At 36.1% G+C, this 19,980-nt stretch overlaps 1 protein-coding gene across 4 annotated transcripts in view; it reads left to right on the plus strand.

The window, feature by feature from the left end:
• Positions 1-19,980, plus strand: part of unc80 (unc80, NALCN channel complex subunit) — a 1,852,146-nt gene that overhangs the window by 891,158 nt on the left and 941,008 nt on the right. For all 4 annotated transcript variants that reach the window (XM_090404461.1, XM_090404464.1, XM_090404465.1 and 1 more), the window contains one exon: positions 8,834-8,972. In XM_090404461.1, coding sequence (XP_090260587.1) covers positions 8,834-8,972 — 139 coding nt within the window. The remainder of the gene's footprint in view (positions 1-8,833; positions 8,973-19,980) is intronic.

Consider the following 19,980-nt stretch of genomic DNA (forward strand, 5'->3'; position numbering starts at 1 on the left):
AGTGCATATGAGGTTAGAAGAGAGCTGTATGTGAGGAATGGACTGCATTTCAATGAGGATGGACCTGGAGAGAATGTTGTTCTCAGGTCAAGTGAAAATATTAGTGCAGGGAAACTAGAGTTGTCACGGCAAATGGAAATCAGGAGTGGACTCTTATGGGAATATGGAGATGGGGAACGTATGGTGTTGTGCAAAACCAGAAGGAGTCTGGAGGGAATAATAATAGGTATAGAAATACTGACAATTCATTGATGTTTCTTTATACAAATGGTGGGAGTATCAGGAATAAAGAGATGAATTAGTGGCAATGATAGCCTCATCCAATACAAGAATTATTAGGATAAGTGAAACATGGTTGATGGAAAATATACTGACAGGAATAGATATAGAAGGGTATAGTGCATTTAGGCAGGATAGGAAGGGCAAAAGCAGAGGTGAAGTATTGCATATGATAAGTGATGAGTAGTGTTCTTTCAGAGCAGAGGAGGAGTTGGAGGGAAATGGTACTAATGGTTCTTAGATATCATATAGTATGTGGGTCCAGTCCAGTGGGAACTATAGGAATCCAGTGAACTAATAATGTTGATCAGGTGATTTATCTAAGTGTGGCAGTAATACATGTGTGTTGTTGGAGCAGCAAATCATCTGTACAATTTCTTTATTTATTTTTATGTTTCATTTATATTTTGCTTGATTTTCTAAGAATTTTCTGTTATTCACTGCTAATCAGTATACACTTCTTATATAGTGATATATACATAAATAATTTGCAATCATCATCAGAGTTCATCATGAAGGTATTTTCTTGATCATAAATTAGTATAATAATAATATTTGGTTTACAGATCAAGTGTTGATCAATTTTATTAAACTGAACCAACCAGTTTCGCTACACTTTAACTGTTGGCATCCTCAGGGCACTTATAAGTTTAAACAGTCTCACAATTATGCGTAACTGCAAAACTGTCAAAAATAACTGTAAAAAATTGACTAGAATAATTACAAATAGAATAGTATCGAACGTACATGAAACACGTATCGCGTGTACAAGGTTAGCTAGCTGTTGCTAAGGGATTTTCTGTAGTTTGTATTCAAGTTCATTTCTTCCGTTTTTAAAGTTCTGATTAGGGTTTTCCATATCTCTGGGAGTATTAGGCCTTGATTTCTGTTAAGGTTGACAGTAGAATGGGCGACTGTGGCTGCTTCTTTGAAAATTCTTGAATGGTAATCTTCCTCTAAGTAAGGGGAACAGCTTTTGTCCCACTCGATGACATGGTTAGTTGTAGAGAAATGATACGATAGGCCAGAAATAACCTGTCTGTTAAGATGAAAAACCAAACGGCTATTTTTCCTAATTTTTATCCCCTCAATTTAACCTGTCTGTTGTTTTTGACATAGCTAATGTGTTCCTTTTGCCTGATTTCGAGGCTTCTCAAAGTCTGTCCGATGTAACTAGAGCCACAAGCGCATGGAATATTATAAACTCCAGTATATTTATAGAAAGGATGGTTGTCTTTTGGAGATCTTAGTAGTTTACGAATAGATTCTATTGATTTAAATGTTACTCTTATTTTGTGTTGTTTGACGAGGCTAGCGAGCTTGTTGGAGATGCCACTTACAAACGGAATTGCAATCGTTTTTATATATTGAATATCTTCTTTTTTTCTTTGTGGTGGTTCAGAGAAAAGGACTTTATTGACTAGTCTTCTTGGATAGCCGTTTAAATACAGATTGTTGGAAATAAATTTTAACTCATCTTGAAGGGTCTCGTCTGTTGTGATGCGAATTGCTCTTTTCTTTAACATGTGCACAATGCTGAGTTTATGTGAGATGTGGTGAGAGGAGCTGAAATGTAGGTAGCGACCTGTATTGGTTGATTTTCTGTATACCGATAGATTTATACTGCCATCAATTTGTTTTTTGATTAAGATGTCTAAAAACGGTAATTGGTTTTCTCTTTCAAGGTCCAGAGTGAATTTAATAGAACAGTGGAAGGAGTTGATCTTTTTGAGATAATCATATAGGTCCTTTTTGTTATTGTTTCATATGATGAAGATATCATCCACATATCTGAACCAAATTTTAGGTTTTGGAATAATTTGGGATAGGATTTTGTTTTCTAAGTCTTCCATAAAGAGGTCAGCATATGAAGGTGAGAGTGGGCTCCCCATCGCCAAGCCTGTTAATTGTTGATAGATCCTATTTTTCCGAGAAAAGTAGTTGGAGTTTAGGCAGGGAGCAAACAATGAGGTTATATCTTGTGGGAAGAAGGTACTTAAGATGTCAATGACCTCCACTACAGGAACGTTTGTAAAAAGAGAGGTGACATCTAAGCTGGCTAGAAGATAATTATCCGATATTGTTGATGTTTTTTAGCTTTTCCACAAAATGTCCGGAGTTTTTAATGTAACTCTCTGAGTTATGGATGTGTTGTTGTAAGAGTTTCGAGAGATGTTTTGACAATAAGTAGGTAGGAGAGTTGATTGCATCAGCGATTGGGCATAAAGGAATACCATCTTTGTGCACTTTTGGAATGCCATAGAGTCTTGGAGGTAAAGGATGCATCAATTTTACCTCCGAGACTCTATGGCATTTTTTATTATTTTATTCAAGTCTGTTGGCCAGTTGGATAAATTGCGTAGTAATTCATCGGTATCATTGTTGTTTTTTAATGTCGGATCTTTTGTTAAAAGACGGTATACGGACAAGTCAGATAGTAGATGGTTGACTTTGTCCTCATAGTCCTTTGAGTTCAGTATTACAGTAGTGTTTCCTTTATCTGCTTTATCAATTTGACTAAGCACAAGATTTGTGCTTAGTCAAATTGACTCAGAATGTTATGAACTGTTCATGGATCTCTCCAATTCTTTAGATGAGGAAATTTGGCAAGTCTTAGATAAAATGATTAATACCAGTTTCGCCAAAGCATTTAACAAAAGCAGACAGACCCAGATTAAGAAATTTAACCACCTTTATGCCACCCGCAATGAGTCTAAACCTTCTCTACCAGACAACCAAGTTATTCTTAATTTCTCAAACCACATCTTAAAGAAACCTGAAATCGATATTCTCAAGAAAGTTTTCAACTATGCAATATCTCCTCAACAGATTCCTAAGGTAGATTTCATCTGTAGTCTAGAAAAAGGAATCTCATTATTACCTCCTCACACAGCAAATGATATAAGACTAAAAAGTTGTATAATACCTTCCTCTCCCTATTCCACAAAACAAAACTTCTCATTGCTAGATAAAAGAACTATTTGTGAATTAAAAAACAACAAAGACATCATAATACTTAAAGCAGATAAAAGAAACAGTACTGTAATACTGAATTCAAAGGACTATGAGGACAAAGTCAACCATCTATTATCTGACTTGTCCGTATACCGTCTTTTAACAAAAGATCCGACATTAAAAAACCACAATGATACCAATGAATTACTACTCAATTTATCCAACTGGCCAACAGACTTGATTAATTGTCAAAACATCTCTCGAAACTCTTACAATACCACATCCACAACTCAGAGAGTTACATTAAAAACTCTGGACATTTTCTGGAAAAGCTAAAAAACATCAACAATATCAGATAATGATCTTCTAGCCAGCTTAGATGTCACCTCTCTTTTTACAAATGTTCCTGTAGTAGAGGTCATTTACATCTTAAGTACCTTTTCCCACAAGATATGACCTCATTGTTTGCTCCCTGCCTAAACTCCAACTACTTCTCTTGGAAAAATAAGATCTATCAACAATTAACAGGCTTGGCGATGGGGAGCCCACTCTCACCTTCATGTGCTGACCTCTTTATGGAAGACTTGGAAAACAAAATCCTATCCCAAATTATTCCAAAACCTAAAATTTGGTTCAGATATGTGGATGATATCTTCATTGTATGAAACAATAACAAAGAGGACTTATATGATTATCTCAAAAAGACCAACTCCTTCCATCATTCCAATTAAATTCACTCTGAAACTGGAAAGAGAAAACCAATTACCGTTTTCAGGCATCTTAATCAAAAAACAAATTGATAACAGTATAAATCTATCGGTGTACAGAAAACCGACCAATACAGGTCGCTACCTACATTTCAGCTCCTCTCACCACATCTCACATAAACTCAGCATTGTGCACATGTTAAATAAAAGAGCGATTCGCATCATGACAGACAATGAGACCCTTCAAGATGAGTTAAAATTTATTTCCAACAATCTGTATTTAAACGGCTATCCAAGAAGACTAGTCAATAAAGTCCTTTTCTCTGAACCACCACAAAGAAAAAAAGAAGATATTCAATATATAAAAACGATTGCAATTCCGTTTGTAAGTGGCATCTCCAACAAGCTCGCTAGCCTCCTCAAACAACACAAAATAAGAGTAACATTTAAACCAATAGAATCTATTCATAAACTACTAAGATCTCCAAAAGACAACCATCCTTTCTATAAATATGCTGGAGTTTATAATATTCCATGTGCTTGTGGCTCTAGTTACATCGGACCAACTTCGAGAAGCCTCGAAATCAGGCAAAAGGAACACATTAGCTATGTCAAAAACAACAGACAGGATATTTCTGGCCTATCGTCTCATATCTCTACAACTAACCATGTCATCGAGTGAGACAAAAGCTGTTCCCCTTACTTAGAGGAAGATTACCATTCAAGAATTTTCAAAGAAGCAGCCACAGGTGCCCATTCTACTGTCAACCTTAACAGAAATCAAGGCCTAATACTCCCAGAGATATGGAAATCCCTAATCAGAATTTTAAAAACGGAAGAAATGAACTTGAATACAAACTACAGAAAGTTCCTTAGCAACAGCTAGCTAACTTTGTACACGCAATACGCGTTTCATGCACGTTCGATACTATTTATTTGTAATTATTCTAATCAGTTTTTTACAGTTATTTTTGTCAGTTTTGCAGTTACGCATAATGGTGAGATTGTTTAAACTTATAAGTGCCCTGAGGATGCCAACAGTTAAAGTGTGGCGAAACTAGTTGGTTCAGTTTAATAAAATTGATCAACACTTGATCTGTAAACCAAATATTATTGTTATATATCATCAGAGTTATTCATCTTTCGCTAGTCCAATGTTCAATACATGTTCCCCCCCCCCCTCCTATTGCTGTTGTTTTATCAATGATAGATATCTTACATATGCTAGTATCTTGTTGGACACTAATGGATGCAGTCCACTTCTTATAATACACAGAAGGATTCATTTATATTCAGGAATATTGTTGTTATTATTAAGAGAGACCTACAGGGAGTTAGGAACTCATCGAGGAAGGCTATAATATTCGTACCAACTGTCGTACCTGTTCTTGAAGTCATGCATGCTACCTGCACACACACAACATCAATGGCAATCCATTCCAATCACACACTACATGACAGAAAAATCTAGCCCGAATCCCCTTCTTGACAGAATTCATTCTCAACTTCCATGGATGTCCTCGCATCCTTTCCCCACACTCCATAAAATGAAAAAGTCTCCATCTAGTGAAATTCTATATAACCCTTTCATAAGTTTGTAACTCTCGATCATATCACCACTCTTTCTTCTGTTTGTTAGTGTCTACAGCCTGCAAATTGTCAATCTGTCTTCATAATAATATTCCACAATCGTGATATCATTTTTGACACTCTTCTCTGCATACTCTTCACTGTATCAGAATCACCGTGGAAATCAGGAGACCAGACTGCTGTGCAATAGTCCAAGTGAGATCTTATCAAGTCCTTGTAAAGAGGCAAAATGAAGGACTTCCTTATATGTCAAGGTTCTTTTCAGCATTGCTATTACTCTCTGAGTTGTATTTGCGATTTTTGCTATATGACACTTAAACTTCCTCTCACCTAAAACTCCAAGATCCCTAGGCTGATCAGTTTCTTCTAGCACAGTCTCACCAATATGATACATCATTGGATATCTAATCACGCCAGTGGGAATGACTTTACATTTACTGACGTTTACCTAACATTTATTTTCCCATGCCCACAATTCCAGCCTATTCAAATCATTCTGCAAGCACTGCATATCAGTAGCATTCCTGATCACCCTACCTACCTATCTTTACATCACCAGCAAATTGCTGTATTACACCTGTCAAATCCTTCCCAATGTTATTAATGTACAGATAATAACAAAGACCAAGGACTGACCCTTGTGTTATGCCACTAGTTTCCTTAAATCTTGCAGATTCACATCTCCCTTATATAACTTTTTGATATCCGTCAGTCAGCCATTTTTTTATCCACGATAATATTTTATAATCCAATCCCATATTCTCTAATTTATGCAACAGTCTTCCATGCTGTATTCTGTCAAAAGCCTAAGCAAAAGGCAAAAGTATCATAGTGTATCCATTCCCCTTGTCTAACTCAGTCGTAACATTATGATAGAATGTCATCAAGTTGCTAAAACATGATAATCCCTTAGTAAATCCATACTTTTCTTTTCAAAGTAGTGATTCTCTGTCAATCCATTTCTGAATGCGATCCCTAACCAATTTTTCCAAAATCTTCACCACCACTCCTTAGATACCGATTGGTCATTAGTTGGTACATCAGTCTTTGCACCACCTTTGTGCAATGGATTACCATACATTCTTTCCACTCCTGTGGAATCTTCCCTGTTCTGAGGCTCAAATTATATAGCCTGGTCAAGGGAATAGCCAGTTCAGCTGACTGTTTTAGCACCCATGCTGATATCCCATCATTTCCTATTGCAGAATTCTTATTCATTTTGTGCAACAACTCTAGTACTTCCTCCTCATCCACATGAGTTTTCGCGTAAGGTGTAGAGTTGAGTTCAATGTTGCATATAGCAGGTTGATAGCTTTTAGCAAAATGGCTGCTGATTAGCTGAACAGTCACATGCTGCATCAGTCACATGCACACCATCTGTATTCAGTAAAGTTATTTTATCAAATTCATTCTTTGTTTTACTTGCAGCATAATGATAGAATTCTGTTGGATTGTCTTTTAGCCACATATCAAAAAAACTCCCTAACATTTTATTACCCTTATCAAGTGAATTATCTCTCTTGCTTTTCTTTTAGTGTTCTTTTTTTTTTTTTTTATTGCTTGCTTTCTTGCTCTCTTGCTTTCTCTTTGTGTTCCTCATGCAGGTGACTATTACCAACACTCATCTGATGCTATCTCCATAATGTCTTCGTCTTCTTCTAAATTGCATTCTTTGCCTCTTCTTTCATCCATTTCACATTCATCTTATTTGACCTCTTGACATTTGGAATGCATTCAGACATTGTCCCTGCTAGACAGCTCTTAATAGTTCCCAAGGATCTTCACTTTTCTTTTGATCTCCTTTCCTTCCAATTTTTCATTCCATGATAAAGCTGCAAGCTTTCTCCTGAGCTTGTCATAATCACCAGTGTTATAGTTCCACATACCTCTCTTCTCACATTAGTCTTGATATGGCTGACATGGAGGGAGATGTAACATCTCATTTACAATAACTTCATCTGATGAGATAATCAAATCTAAGCCCCTTGATCCCCATGTACCTGTCATTATGTACTGCTAAGGTAGTTTTTCCTGAAAAACTTAAGAAATCCATTCTCTTTGTCCCAAGATGCTGTTTCTTCATTCTAATGTATATATGCATTACCATAATTAAAATCACCATCCTCCTGAAAAGCATCATATCCATCCATCTCTATTCCTGTCAGAATGCCATTCTAACCTAACCACGTCTCACTTATTCCTACAATTTTGGAGTGAATATTCTTTATTAATGCTACAATTTCATTTCCTTTATTTTCTTGTTTGTCCTTGCATTTATAAACATACATGCTAACTTATTTCTGATTCTATAACAAGCCTCACTAACCTCCACAGATATTACACCTACTCCCACTTGACCAATCTTCTCTGTCATTACTGATCTCACACCTCTCCTCAGACCTGTTTATTTCCCCTGCATTCCAGGTCATCCTAATCCTTTCTTGTACATATGCACATCTGCTCTTGAACCATCATCCACTTTTCTTATGCAGTATCTCTTACACCACCCCAGTCCTTGCTGTTTTCTTGTTTGTCTTGTATTCCCTTCTCTCTCTCTCATTATCTTCACTCATACTACTCCCCTCTGCATTCACAAGCTCCCTTATTTTACTTTCCTGCGCTTTCATGTCACCTCTGCTACCACTTTCTTCCTCAGGTCTTCTATTCACTTCAGCCCTTACTCTCTCTCTCTCTCTCGAGGCAACAGTTTCACCAGCTGACTCTCACCAGATCCATTTAACTGTAGCCCATCTCTTTTATGCGGTTCCATCCATCCTTCAAATTCATCCTTCACACTCACCTAATGAATTCCTTTCTCTTCACACAACTCTGCTAACATCCCATTCATAATCCTTGCTTACCATCTCATGTCATCACTAGCATACCTGGGCAACAAGCTTACTACTTTTCCACTGTTATCTTTTACTCTCCTTAGCAACTTTCTGATACCCATCCTTACATTTCCCTTCTTGCCATCCTTGTTGTTCACCTTGTCGCCATCAGGGGCTAGCAGAGTTAACAGGGGTATGAGGACTAGATTTTTTGTTTGGGAAGTGGTGCATGAATGGAATGGGTTGCCAGAGTTTTTGTGAATATTTTATCTGTTAATGGTTTCAAGGAGAGATATGATAGATATTGTGTTGTTATTTGGATCTCCCTGTGATAGGTCTTAGAACTTCATGGAGGTTCCCTATACAATAATAATAATTTGGTCAACTAAATATATAAGATCTTATGCAGCAGTATTATTCAGGAATATCATTTAAAAGTTTTCACTGTGTTATTTCTGTTGTTTTTTTCAGGTGAAGAGTTTGTTTCACAGTACCTTTTCTACACTTATCAAAGGTGCACTAATTATGTCAGAGGAATTATTTATTGATATAATGGCTGTTGCTTGGGAGCTTCTTTTAGAAACTGATCAGCAGCTTGTTGCATCTTCAGGTTAGTCAAACTCAGTCACTTTATCCTCTATATAAATATAAAATTACAGGTATTATTTCTGGAAAAATTTCCATGTTACTCCTCTAAATAAATATTAATTTTTATGGCTATTTTTGCCTATTTTGTTTAGGAGTACCCCTTTTTTATAATGTCATTGGCTTTTTACTCAATTTTTAGGGCATTACTGATGTTTTAAAGACAGATACATGAAGAATATATGGGAAGAATAATTTTGGACATACCTTTGTACGATGTTCCTGGTTGTCTTCTTATTGAGCGCCATCTGGTCTGGCATATGATGATATACATTTGTATTAATGCTGAAGTATGACTGAAAGGAAGGGAGTGGGTTGGAAATGTGGAGATAGAGAGATGTGGGAGAATTGCAGGTGAGGCAAGAGGTATGTGAATTTTAAAACCCGGGTTTTAAGGGTGGGGTGAGAATTCTTTGGGAAGAAGGTGAAAGATAGAAATGTTTGGGTATATGGGAACAAGATTAGGGGTGGGAGCCATTTCGACAGTGTGTCAACAACATGCTGTTGCACTTTATAATGCTACTGCCTGTTCCCTGGAACATTCCCTTATGATGCATGGTAATATGTCATAAAATCCTATCACCTTGTTGACATCAAGGTTATTTATTTCTCCATATACCTCCTGCTCACTCACAATTAGGCCATCCTCTCCAGTGTCCCACTTAAGTTTCCCCATTTTCTTGTGTGATATCAAAAATTTCAGGAATCTCAAAGAAGAAGAATTGGAACATCACAGACAGCTATGGTACAATCGATCCCTTAGTAAGAAAAATATAGAAAATAAAAATGTATGTAATACAGGAATATACTTTGGAGATGATGGAATTGGAAGAAGCTTTATCAACAACAAAAAATCGAAAAGCAATAACAGATAGAATTACCTCATCTACACAGTGTAGTATAGTTGTATTTCTTTTAAAGTATGATTCCTCAACCTGTTAAATAGTTGTTGGATTACCTGTAATCAGTGCTTTTTTTCCTGGAAAAAAAAGTTGCTGGTACTCACCATGAAGATGTTATTACAGCAGCTTCCACACTTTTAACATATCCTCCGATATACCCCTTGTCTTCTCTAGATCACTTCTTGTTTTTGGGATCAACTGCAGAATGATGACCTTGGAGCAGCCATGAATCTATATATTTGCTAGGGTTGAACTGAGTGAGAGGAGGTCCTACTAACCTGATGAACATCAGTGCAGAAGTTGTCCGTACAAGCAGAGATGACCTAGATGAAGTTGCTATAAGATTCATCTGAGAGAAATCCCTTTCACATTCACTGGAAGATATTGCAATTGTGCCCAAAGTGCCCTTTAGAGGAAGTAGTATGTCCAGGATTTTATTTTCTTGAAGATATTCATGGAAACCACGAATTGCTTCTCTTTCGTTTAAGCGAAATTTGCATGCTAACTTTTTAATTTCTGCTTCACCAAATGTCAGATGCTTACCAGGATTTTCTTGACAATACTTGAAATCTAAAATCTTAGCACATTCAGGCAAATCAGCATATCTCCTTCAAGCAGATGCTTTCCAACAGCTTCTTTCATATCTCTTTAGAAAGCAGATGAATTTATTGCAGGACTGTGTCTTTCATTTTTGCAGAGCTCAATCCCTTTGAACTTAATGTTCTTCTGACTTTGAAGAGAAATACTGTAGTACGACTAGGATTTTCAATTCTTTCTTCAAAAAGTTGAACTGTATTCTTTATCTTCCTGTCTGCTTTGTACAATTCGATATTTCTCTCTTGTAAATCTAGACTTAGTTCACTAAGTTCTTGGAGAGCATCACACATAAAGCCCAAATCAAAAACAAACTTGCATGATGTTCTTTTTCTTAAAAGATGCTCATAAAGAAAGCGATCTGTTTTGCTTCTTCTGCTGTCTTCTTTTGCCTCCAGAAAATGATGGACAAGGGCTTCAAAGTCTTGCTGCATTTTGCACTGCAGAAACAGTGTGAAAGCTAGATGCAACCCAGAGAGTACTTAAAATTCTGCCAATTTTAAGAAGTTGAAGTTCTAAAGTCGCCGCAAATTCCTGTAGTTCTCTAGTATTCTTAGGTGATGCATGATATGTCACATAAAGTTTGTCCATGAACTCTTAAAGTGATTCACTCCTGCCACATTGTTCACTGTGTCACTAACAGACAATTCAAGGCAATGGCTAGCACAATGCCAGAAAATAACACTAGGAGGCTTCTCTTGCATTAGCCTCCTTACATCATTGTGCACACCAAACAACATGGCTGCACCATCACAAGTTCCTTCTCTCCCGTGGTCCTAAATGGACCGTTTGGTCATTCATGGCTGGTAGGTGATATTCTTTGTTAGCCTCCTCCATCATCTCGGTCTCTTGTTCTTGATGTCAGTTGAGAAAGTGAGGAATTTGTCCATTTTTTGATGTTATTAGTCCATTTTAATCGAGGTCAGCCCCTAACCCTTGGTCCCGGAATGATTCCTTCTAGTGCTTGCTTTGGAATGCCATTAGCCCTCTCCACATGTCCGAACCATTTCATCTGTCTTCTTCTGATGACTGTCAGAATATTTTCCCTTTTTCTCCCATCTATTGAATCAATCAGTTTTCAGACATTTTCATTGGATTCGTGAGCGGTATAGGGAATTCTCAAAAGTCTTCTGTAAGTTTTCATTTCAAAAGACAGAGTCTCCTCTCATCTTCCCTCAATAAAGTCCAGGCTTCACAACCATACAAGAGGATAGAATCCACCAAGGTGTAAATTAGTCTTAGTCTGGTTATGATTGCTATTCTGTTATCTCCCCACAATGGATTTAACTTCTGTAGGGCCATGGTTCACGGTTGGCTTAGCAATTCGGTATTTAATGTCGGTTTTTGAACAACCATCTTGACTCAACGTGCTTCCTAGATAAGTGAACTTGTTTACATTCTCAATTTGTTTATTGCCAATTTGTATCTTTAAGAATTCAGTGTCTGATTTTGAGGTTATCATTGTTTTTGTTTTTTGTAGGTTTATGTATAATCCATATTTTTTTAATGTTCCGAAAACACGTCTAGTTATCTCTCGTAATTCTTCTTCACTCTCTGCCAGAAGATCGATATTGTCTGCAAAACGTAAGTTATTTATTCTTAGTCTGCCAACTACTATTCCAGTGTCATATTCATGAAGAGCTTCATCTATGACATATTCCAGAAAACAATTAAAAAGAAGAGGGGACAAGATGCATCCCTGTCTTACCCCCATTCTTCCCAGAACGGTTCACTGTAATTTTTAATTTCAATTCTCATATCAGATGAGGAATAAAGATATTTAATAATCCTAATGATTTTGTTGTCAATACCATAATGTTCTAAAATTTTCCATAATGCCTCGTGCCATATTAAGTCAAAAGCTTTTTGAAGGTCTAAAAAGTTGTGAGAGATTATTTTGTTATGTTCTATGTATTTTTTGCCTAGTATGTGTATTATAAAAATAATGTCGATTGTACTTCTGGAAACCCGCTTGTTCATCTGATAGTCTGCTTTCTATTTTCTTTTCGATTCTTGACAATAGTATTTTTAACAGGATTTTGCTTGGATGACTAATGAGGCTTATTGTTCTATAGTTGCTACATTTATTGCTGTTTACCTTTTTAGGAATAGGTGCAAGGACAGAAGTCCATCAATCAGAAGGCCAAGTCTCTGTGTTCCATACATCCGGAAATAAATTTAGCAAGGTGTCTATGATGATGTCACCTCCTTTGCATATGAGATCCATTTAAACACCACCAATTCCCAGTGATTTTCCTATTTTTGAGGAGCTAACTGCTGCATTGACTTCTTCTTTTAATATCGGGTAATCTCCTTCCTCCAAACCTCCTGGCAAAATTCCGTCCAAAATATCGTCAGTCAGTTGAGGGTCCTTTTGAAAAAGCTTAGTTGTGTAACATTTCCATCTATCAACTATTTTCTGGTTGTCCATGATAGGAGTTCCATCTTCATCTTCTATGCTCCAACTAATTGCAGTAAAAGGTTTGGTTAACTTATTGATAATCTGAAAACCACTTTTAGAATTATTTTTTTAAGTCCTCTTCTATATTTTTGCATTCATCTGATATCCATAAGTTTCTAGCATGTTTGATTTCTTTTTTAATAATCTTAGTAATATTTTCATACTGTTCTCTATTATCACCTCTATTAATATGAGATTTCAAATATCTTCTTTCGTCGCATAGATCCAAAATAGGTCCAAAACCATCACAAGTTACAGACAATAAATACTCCTTTAAGTAATCTTCAGATAATCCTAAACACTCAAGATGACTAATTAAAGAGTTTATAACTCCTCTAGCAGTTACATCTGATAATTCGATCAAATCTAGGAAAAGACTCACTGGAGCTGAAATTTCAGAAAGAACTACACAAACACTAACGATCAGTGTTGTTGTGTTACTCACAGTTGTCGAATCATCAATAAGTAATGATATTTTGTTCTTAGAGTTCACTATATTGTCTATTAATGTTTTTCTCATTTCATTTGTGATATTATTGTGCAAATGCTTGCACAATGTTAGTGCAAGCATTTTCAGAATGAAGAATGTATCCCATGTCTAGGCCATTAAGTTCCTGTAAATTTATTTTGTCTTCAAAGTTTTTAAATGATTGATTTCTCCTCGCAACTTTGTACATCACGACACACTTTACAGCCCAACATTTTATTTTTGACATACAGCCACTCATTTCTCTCGCAGAACTCATTTTCTTGCAAAAGTGTCCAACATTCAGCCCAATCATTATCAGAATCTGCTTCCGTTTGACCACGTGCATTTTCCGTCTTGATTTCGTGATCCTCTTCCCAAAGTGTATTTTTGGTGCTAGTTTTCTGTTTTACAGGATCACAAGTAGATTCGATAATTTCTGCTTCTTCAGCCTTCCTTTTTTTACTCATTGACATAAAGTAACTACTTATTTTACTCATTTTGAACAATGATTGCACTGATTTAACTTAGATTAATTCAAAATTCACTTGAACACCTGCCTGTTGCAGAGTGAATATAGAACTGATAAACTGATATTGGAAGCAATCGGAAGTGAACAAAACTTCCTGTTTCCAGTTGCATACCAATCTATGAAACAGGAAAGCAGGGTGCTCACCTATGAGTAATCATAACTGAAAATTCGATTCGTGAACACAGTACCATCTACTGGAATATATATATAATACATTTTGCTGTCAGTAAATCGCAAATTTTTAAAAACTTACGAAAAAAGGTGCCGGTACTGCCTACCATTGCGTACCACCAGAAAAAAAGCACTTCCTGTAATATACCCCAAGAATGGAAAAAGGCTAAAATAATATCAATTTTTAAGAAGGGAAATAGAAGTTTATGCAAATAAACTTCTTTTTGTCAGCCTGGTGGGCCAAGTGGTTAGCATATCCACTCTCCAGCCAAAAGGCTGCGGGTTCGAATCTCACCGTGGGCATGGATGTTTGTGATTATCTGTGAAAATGGTAGCGGTTGGTGGTAGATGGCATTCATGTAGTTGCAGTTGGTGAATTGAATGGTGGAGACAGAGTTGTAGAGTTGGTGCCCTCCTTCAATGAGTCTTTGGACTTCCTGGAGGTGTCAAATAATAATAATAATATACCCCAAGATATTTAATAATCTAATAGCTCTGTTAATATAATAGAGCTATTAGATTATTAAATACAGCATATAAATTATATTCACACTAAAACTGCTCATAGAAAAAAGATGAGAATTTCATTTTCAAACTCATCTGGCATTCATAGATTATGAAAAAGCCTTTGACTGCATTAGCAGAAAATAATTCTTGAATATAATAGAAGATCGTCCTGGTTGGCTGAGTGGTTAGGTTATTCGCTCTCCAGCCAAAAGGCTGTGGGTTAGAATCCCGCCATGGGCATGAATGTTTGTGATTGTCTGTGAAAATATTGGTGGTAGTCGGTGATAGATGGTGCTGGTGTAGATGATGAAAGTAGTTGCGGTTAGTGGAGTGGTGGGGACTGAGAGTTGTAGAGCAGGTGCCCTCCCTCGATGAGTCTTTGGACTCCCTGGAGGTGTTATGTAATAATAATAATAATAATAAAGACCTAGGCTATCCCAAACAGTTATTAATTGCAATTAAAAGCCAATATAACAATACAACTGCAATCATAAATATCAATGAATACATAGCAGAAGAAATAGAAACTAATCAGGGAGTGTGACAAGGATGTAGCCTTTTTCCTACATTATTTAATATATAGATGATCTAATAAGGAAGTGGGAATCTGTAGTAAATCCATCGATCAACATTCAACAGTAAACACAATACTCTTTGCAGATGATCAAGTAATTATACAAAAGATCAGAAGACAATCTACAGAGATCCATTCACCATCTACAGCAATTAACTAGTGAATACAATTTACGAATCTCATTAAAGAAAATTAAACTATGGCATTCTAGGGTAAATATCCTATATGAATTAAAATAGTAATTCAGAACCAAACTCTAGAACAAGTAACACACTTTCAATATTTAGGATGTAACATAACATTTGATATTGATAATGACACAGACAATAAGTTACACCATTTTCAAGCAATCTGCAGTACTATAAGACAAACAACAAAAGGCAAAACGAAGGAAACACAATTAAAATTTTATAAAAAATACTATAAGGAGCAGAAAGTTAAATGTAGAGAAAAAAAGATGAAAGCAGAATACAAGCAGTTGAAATTTTCTGTGAAAATGGTAGTGGTTGGTAGTAGATGGCGTTCGTGTAGTTGCAGTTGGTGAATTGAATGGTGGAGACAGAGTTGTAGAGTAGGTGCCCTCCTTCGATGAGTCTTTGGACTTCCTGGAGGTGTCAAATAATAATAATAATAATATACCCCAAGATATTTAATAATCTAATAGATAACAGAGAGTTGTGTATGGTGGGGCACTTTCAAGGAAGCAGAGGGTTACAAGTGGGGTCCCACAGGGCTCAGTACTGGAGCCTATATTGTTTAACTTTTATATCAATGACATTGTCAGTGGATTGCAAGGGGATATTCAGTTGTTTGCAGATGATGTGCGAAGTTGGGAAGGATTATTAGTAACAGTGCAGATGCGGCAGCCCTGCAAGAGGATTTGAATAAGCTAGATAGATGGGCAAATGAATGGGGTGTCGGTTTAATGCAGCAAAATGTAAGGTCGTAGGTTTGGGAAACATCGATGGGACACTGCATACTCTATGGGAGGAGTTATGCTGGAGGAAGTAGGGGAGACAAGAGATCTGGGGTTGATGATTGATAGAAACCTGAAATTTAGGGGATGTATAGCAAAGGTGGTGAAGGTAACACAGAGGATTGCTGCAATAATGAGAAGGATGCTGACCTGCAGAGATAAAACAGTTATCATTCCGTTGTATAAGACCCTGATCAGACCACACTTGGTGTATTGTTCTCAGATTTGGTTCTCAGGATTTGAAGGGGTTGAATTAACTGCGGAAAGGGTACAAAGGCGGATAACAAAGATGGTTTCAAGACTGTACAATGATAGTTATGAGGATCGGCTGAGGGAATGTGGACTGCAGAGTTTGGTGGATAGAAGAAGGAGAGGTGATATGATTGAGACTTTTAAACTGTTGAGAGGTGGTTACAGGGTTGACACTGGGGAGTTCTTTCGCTTGATTAAACAGCGGGAAGGAGTGATGACAAGAGGCCATCCCTGGAAGTTATGAAAGGAAACTGTTTGCAAGAGGGTGAGGAGTGGTTCTTTGCACGGAGGGTGGTTGAACCATGGAATTCTTTGCCTGATAGAGTTGTGAGAGCAAGAACGGTCAATGAGTTTAAGGAGTGGGTATGATATACTTTGTGTTTCTCAGGGGGGGGGGGACCTCTCCCTCGATCAGTCTTTATAGACTTTGTGTTTCTTAGGAAGGACCTCCCACGATGAGTGTTTTGACTCCATGGAGGCCTGGATAATAATAATGATAAAAAAAAGTAATAAAAAAAAGTTTTAAAGTTGCAATAACAAAAATTAAAATGAATGCAGAATAACAATTTAATCTTCTTTGGGCATTATCTTTGAACACACAATCAAAGGGAGTGATGATATTTCTAGAATCAGGTGATTTTGTTAATAATATTTACCTGTAGTTTCTTTAATCCAAATTATATGTCTAAATGACTAATTTTTCTGGAATTTTAACTGTTATGGCCATCTTAAAGTGATTTACATTAAGATCATAGGATTAGGAATCTCTGCCAAGAAAACATTTTCAGTCTGTTTTGTCTCATTACTGTAAACTTGTAAACATTATGGTTAAATACGTGTATATAAATAAGTAACTTACATTTGTGAATTATTGTAGTCTTGATAATAATACCGAACATATCAAAACTGTTGTCAAAGTGAAATTGAAAACAAAATATTTTATTTCAGTCTATTATAATATTTATAAAATATTTTTAACTATCCATGATGGAATTTGTAAAATCAAATAAAGGTAAGGAGAAAGTGATTTTTGAAGGTTATGTGTATGTAAAACAATAAAATTTGACAAATTATGTTGAAAAGACATATTTCGGTGATTACACCACATTTTTTTATTATTCAGTTCTATAAAGCACTGAAATAATAGTTCCTGACAAGTTTCGTAAATCGTAGGATTTACATCTTCAGGGGTAAATAGTATAACTTAAAGTTTAAAAAAGAGAATTAATAAATACAAATCATAACCGTCTGGCTATTCATAAAACTCAAATAACAGAATGCAGATATATAACGTTATTCACGTTGAACAATACTGGACGATGTCACGTGTGCTTGTTCTCGTTCATACAGTCCGAGCTCAGATTGAGGTAGATTTTTTATTAGAGCTGACCACACTTGATGGAGAATTAAACCTTGATTTTTATTGCATTGGGTTGGGTTTTTTAGCATATTAGCAGTTTCTTTAAATTTTCTTATATGACTGTTGTTTTCTATGTATGACATCGTCGTTTTTTGCCAGAGTACATCGTGTCCAGTGGAAGTGGTATGGAAACAAGACCCGTTTTTTGTTCTCTTTTGTATTGTACGTCTTTTTGGTGTTCAGCCATGCGTATTTCTCCAGATCTTCCTGTCTGTCCTACGTAGCAAATCCCGCAAGAGCAATGGATTTTGTAGACTCCTGGTTTTTTAAGAGGATGATGAGGTGGTTTTGGTGGATGTAGGAATCTTGAGATTTTTTCCATAGGAAGGAAGGCTACTTTTATGTTGTGTTTGTTCATTAATTTGGCTAGCTTGTCCGTAACATTTTTGATATAAGGAAGCGAGATTGCTTTTTTGTAATCCTGTTTTATTGTGTTGTTAGCTGGAGGCATTTTAAGAATTCTCTTGATGGTTTTTGTTTCATATCCATTCTGTTGGAGGATTTGTGTTAAGTATTTTAGTTCTTCATTACATCTTTCTTGTGTGCTGGAGATATTGTATGCTCTGTCTCGAAGAGTTTTAATTAAGCTTATTTTTTGTGAAGGATGGTGGTGTGAGGTTGCATTTAGAAATCTTCCAGTGTTTGTAGGCTTCCTATATACTGAGAAGGAGAGTTTACTTTCTTCATTAACTTCTAATAGAATATCCAGAAAAGGAAGTTTTTTATTTTTTTCTTGTTCTAAAGTGAATTTTATGGTGTTGTGCAAATTGTTGAGATAATCTTTGAAATTGATAAGTTCATCTGTTGTTCCACTGAATATGATGAAAATATCGTCCACATAGCGTAGCCATATTTTTGGTTTTTTATTGTAATTCTTAAGAGCATTGTTTTCAAATTTTTCCATAAATAGGTTTGCTAATACCAGTGATAATGATGAACCCATGGCCAGCCCTTCTTTTTGTTCTTTTTTCATAATATTTTTTCACCTATAAAGATAGAATCTGGGAACAAAAAGAAGGGCTGGCCATGGGTTCATCATTATCACCGGTATTAGCAAACCTATTTATGGAAAAATTTGAAAACAATGCTCTTAAGAATTACAATAAAAAACCAAAAATATGGCTACGCTATGTGGACGATATTTTCATTGTATTCAGTGGAACAACAGATGAACTTATCAATTTCAAAGATTATCTCAACAATTTGCACAACACCATAAAATTCACTTTAGAACAAGAAAAAAATAAAAAACTTCCTTTTCTGGATATTCTATTAGAAGTTAATGAAGAAAGTAAACTCTCCTTCTCAGTATATAGGAAGCCTACAAACACTGGAAGATTTCTAAATGCAACCTCACACCACCATCCTTCACAAAAAATAAGCTTAATTAAAACTCTTCGAGACAGAGCATACAATATCTCCAGCACACAGGAAAGATGTAATGAAGAACTAAAATACTTAACACAAATCCTCCAACAGAATGGATATGAAACAAAAACCATCAAGAGAATCCTTAAAATGCCTCCAGCTAACAACACAATAAAACAGGATTACAAAAAAGCAATCTCGCTTCCTTATATCAAAAATGTTACAGACAAGCTAGCCAAATTAATGAACAAACACAACATAAAAGTAACCTTCCTTCCTATGGAAAAAATCTCAAGATTCCTACATCCACCAAAACCACCTCATCATCCTCTTAAAAAACCAGGAGTCTACAAAATCCATTGCTCTTGCGGGATTTGCTATGTAGGACAGACAGGAAGATCTGGAGAAATACGCATGGCTGAACACCAAAAAGACGTACAATACAAAAGAGAAAACAAAAAACGGGTTTTGCTTTCCATACCACTTCCACTGGACACGATGTACCTGGCAAAAAACGACGATGTAATACATAGAAAACAACAGTCATATAAGAAAATTTAAAGAAGCTGCTAATATGCTAAAAAACCCAACCCAATACAATAAAAATGAAGGTTTAATTCTCCATCAAGTGTGGTCAGCTCTAATAAAAAATCTACCTCAATCTGAGCTCGGACTGTATGAACGAGAACAAGCACACGTGACATCGTCCAGTATTGTTCAACGTGAATAACGTTATATATCTGCATTCTG

The sequence above is a fragment of the Typopeltis vanoorti genome, chromosome 14, assembly GCF_054136105.1.
Source record: "Typopeltis vanoorti isolate ZY-2024b chromosome 14, IOZ_Tvanoo_1.0, whole genome shotgun sequence".
Lineage (NCBI taxonomy): Eukaryota > Metazoa > Arthropoda > Arachnida > Uropygi > Thelyphonidae > Typopeltis > Typopeltis vanoorti.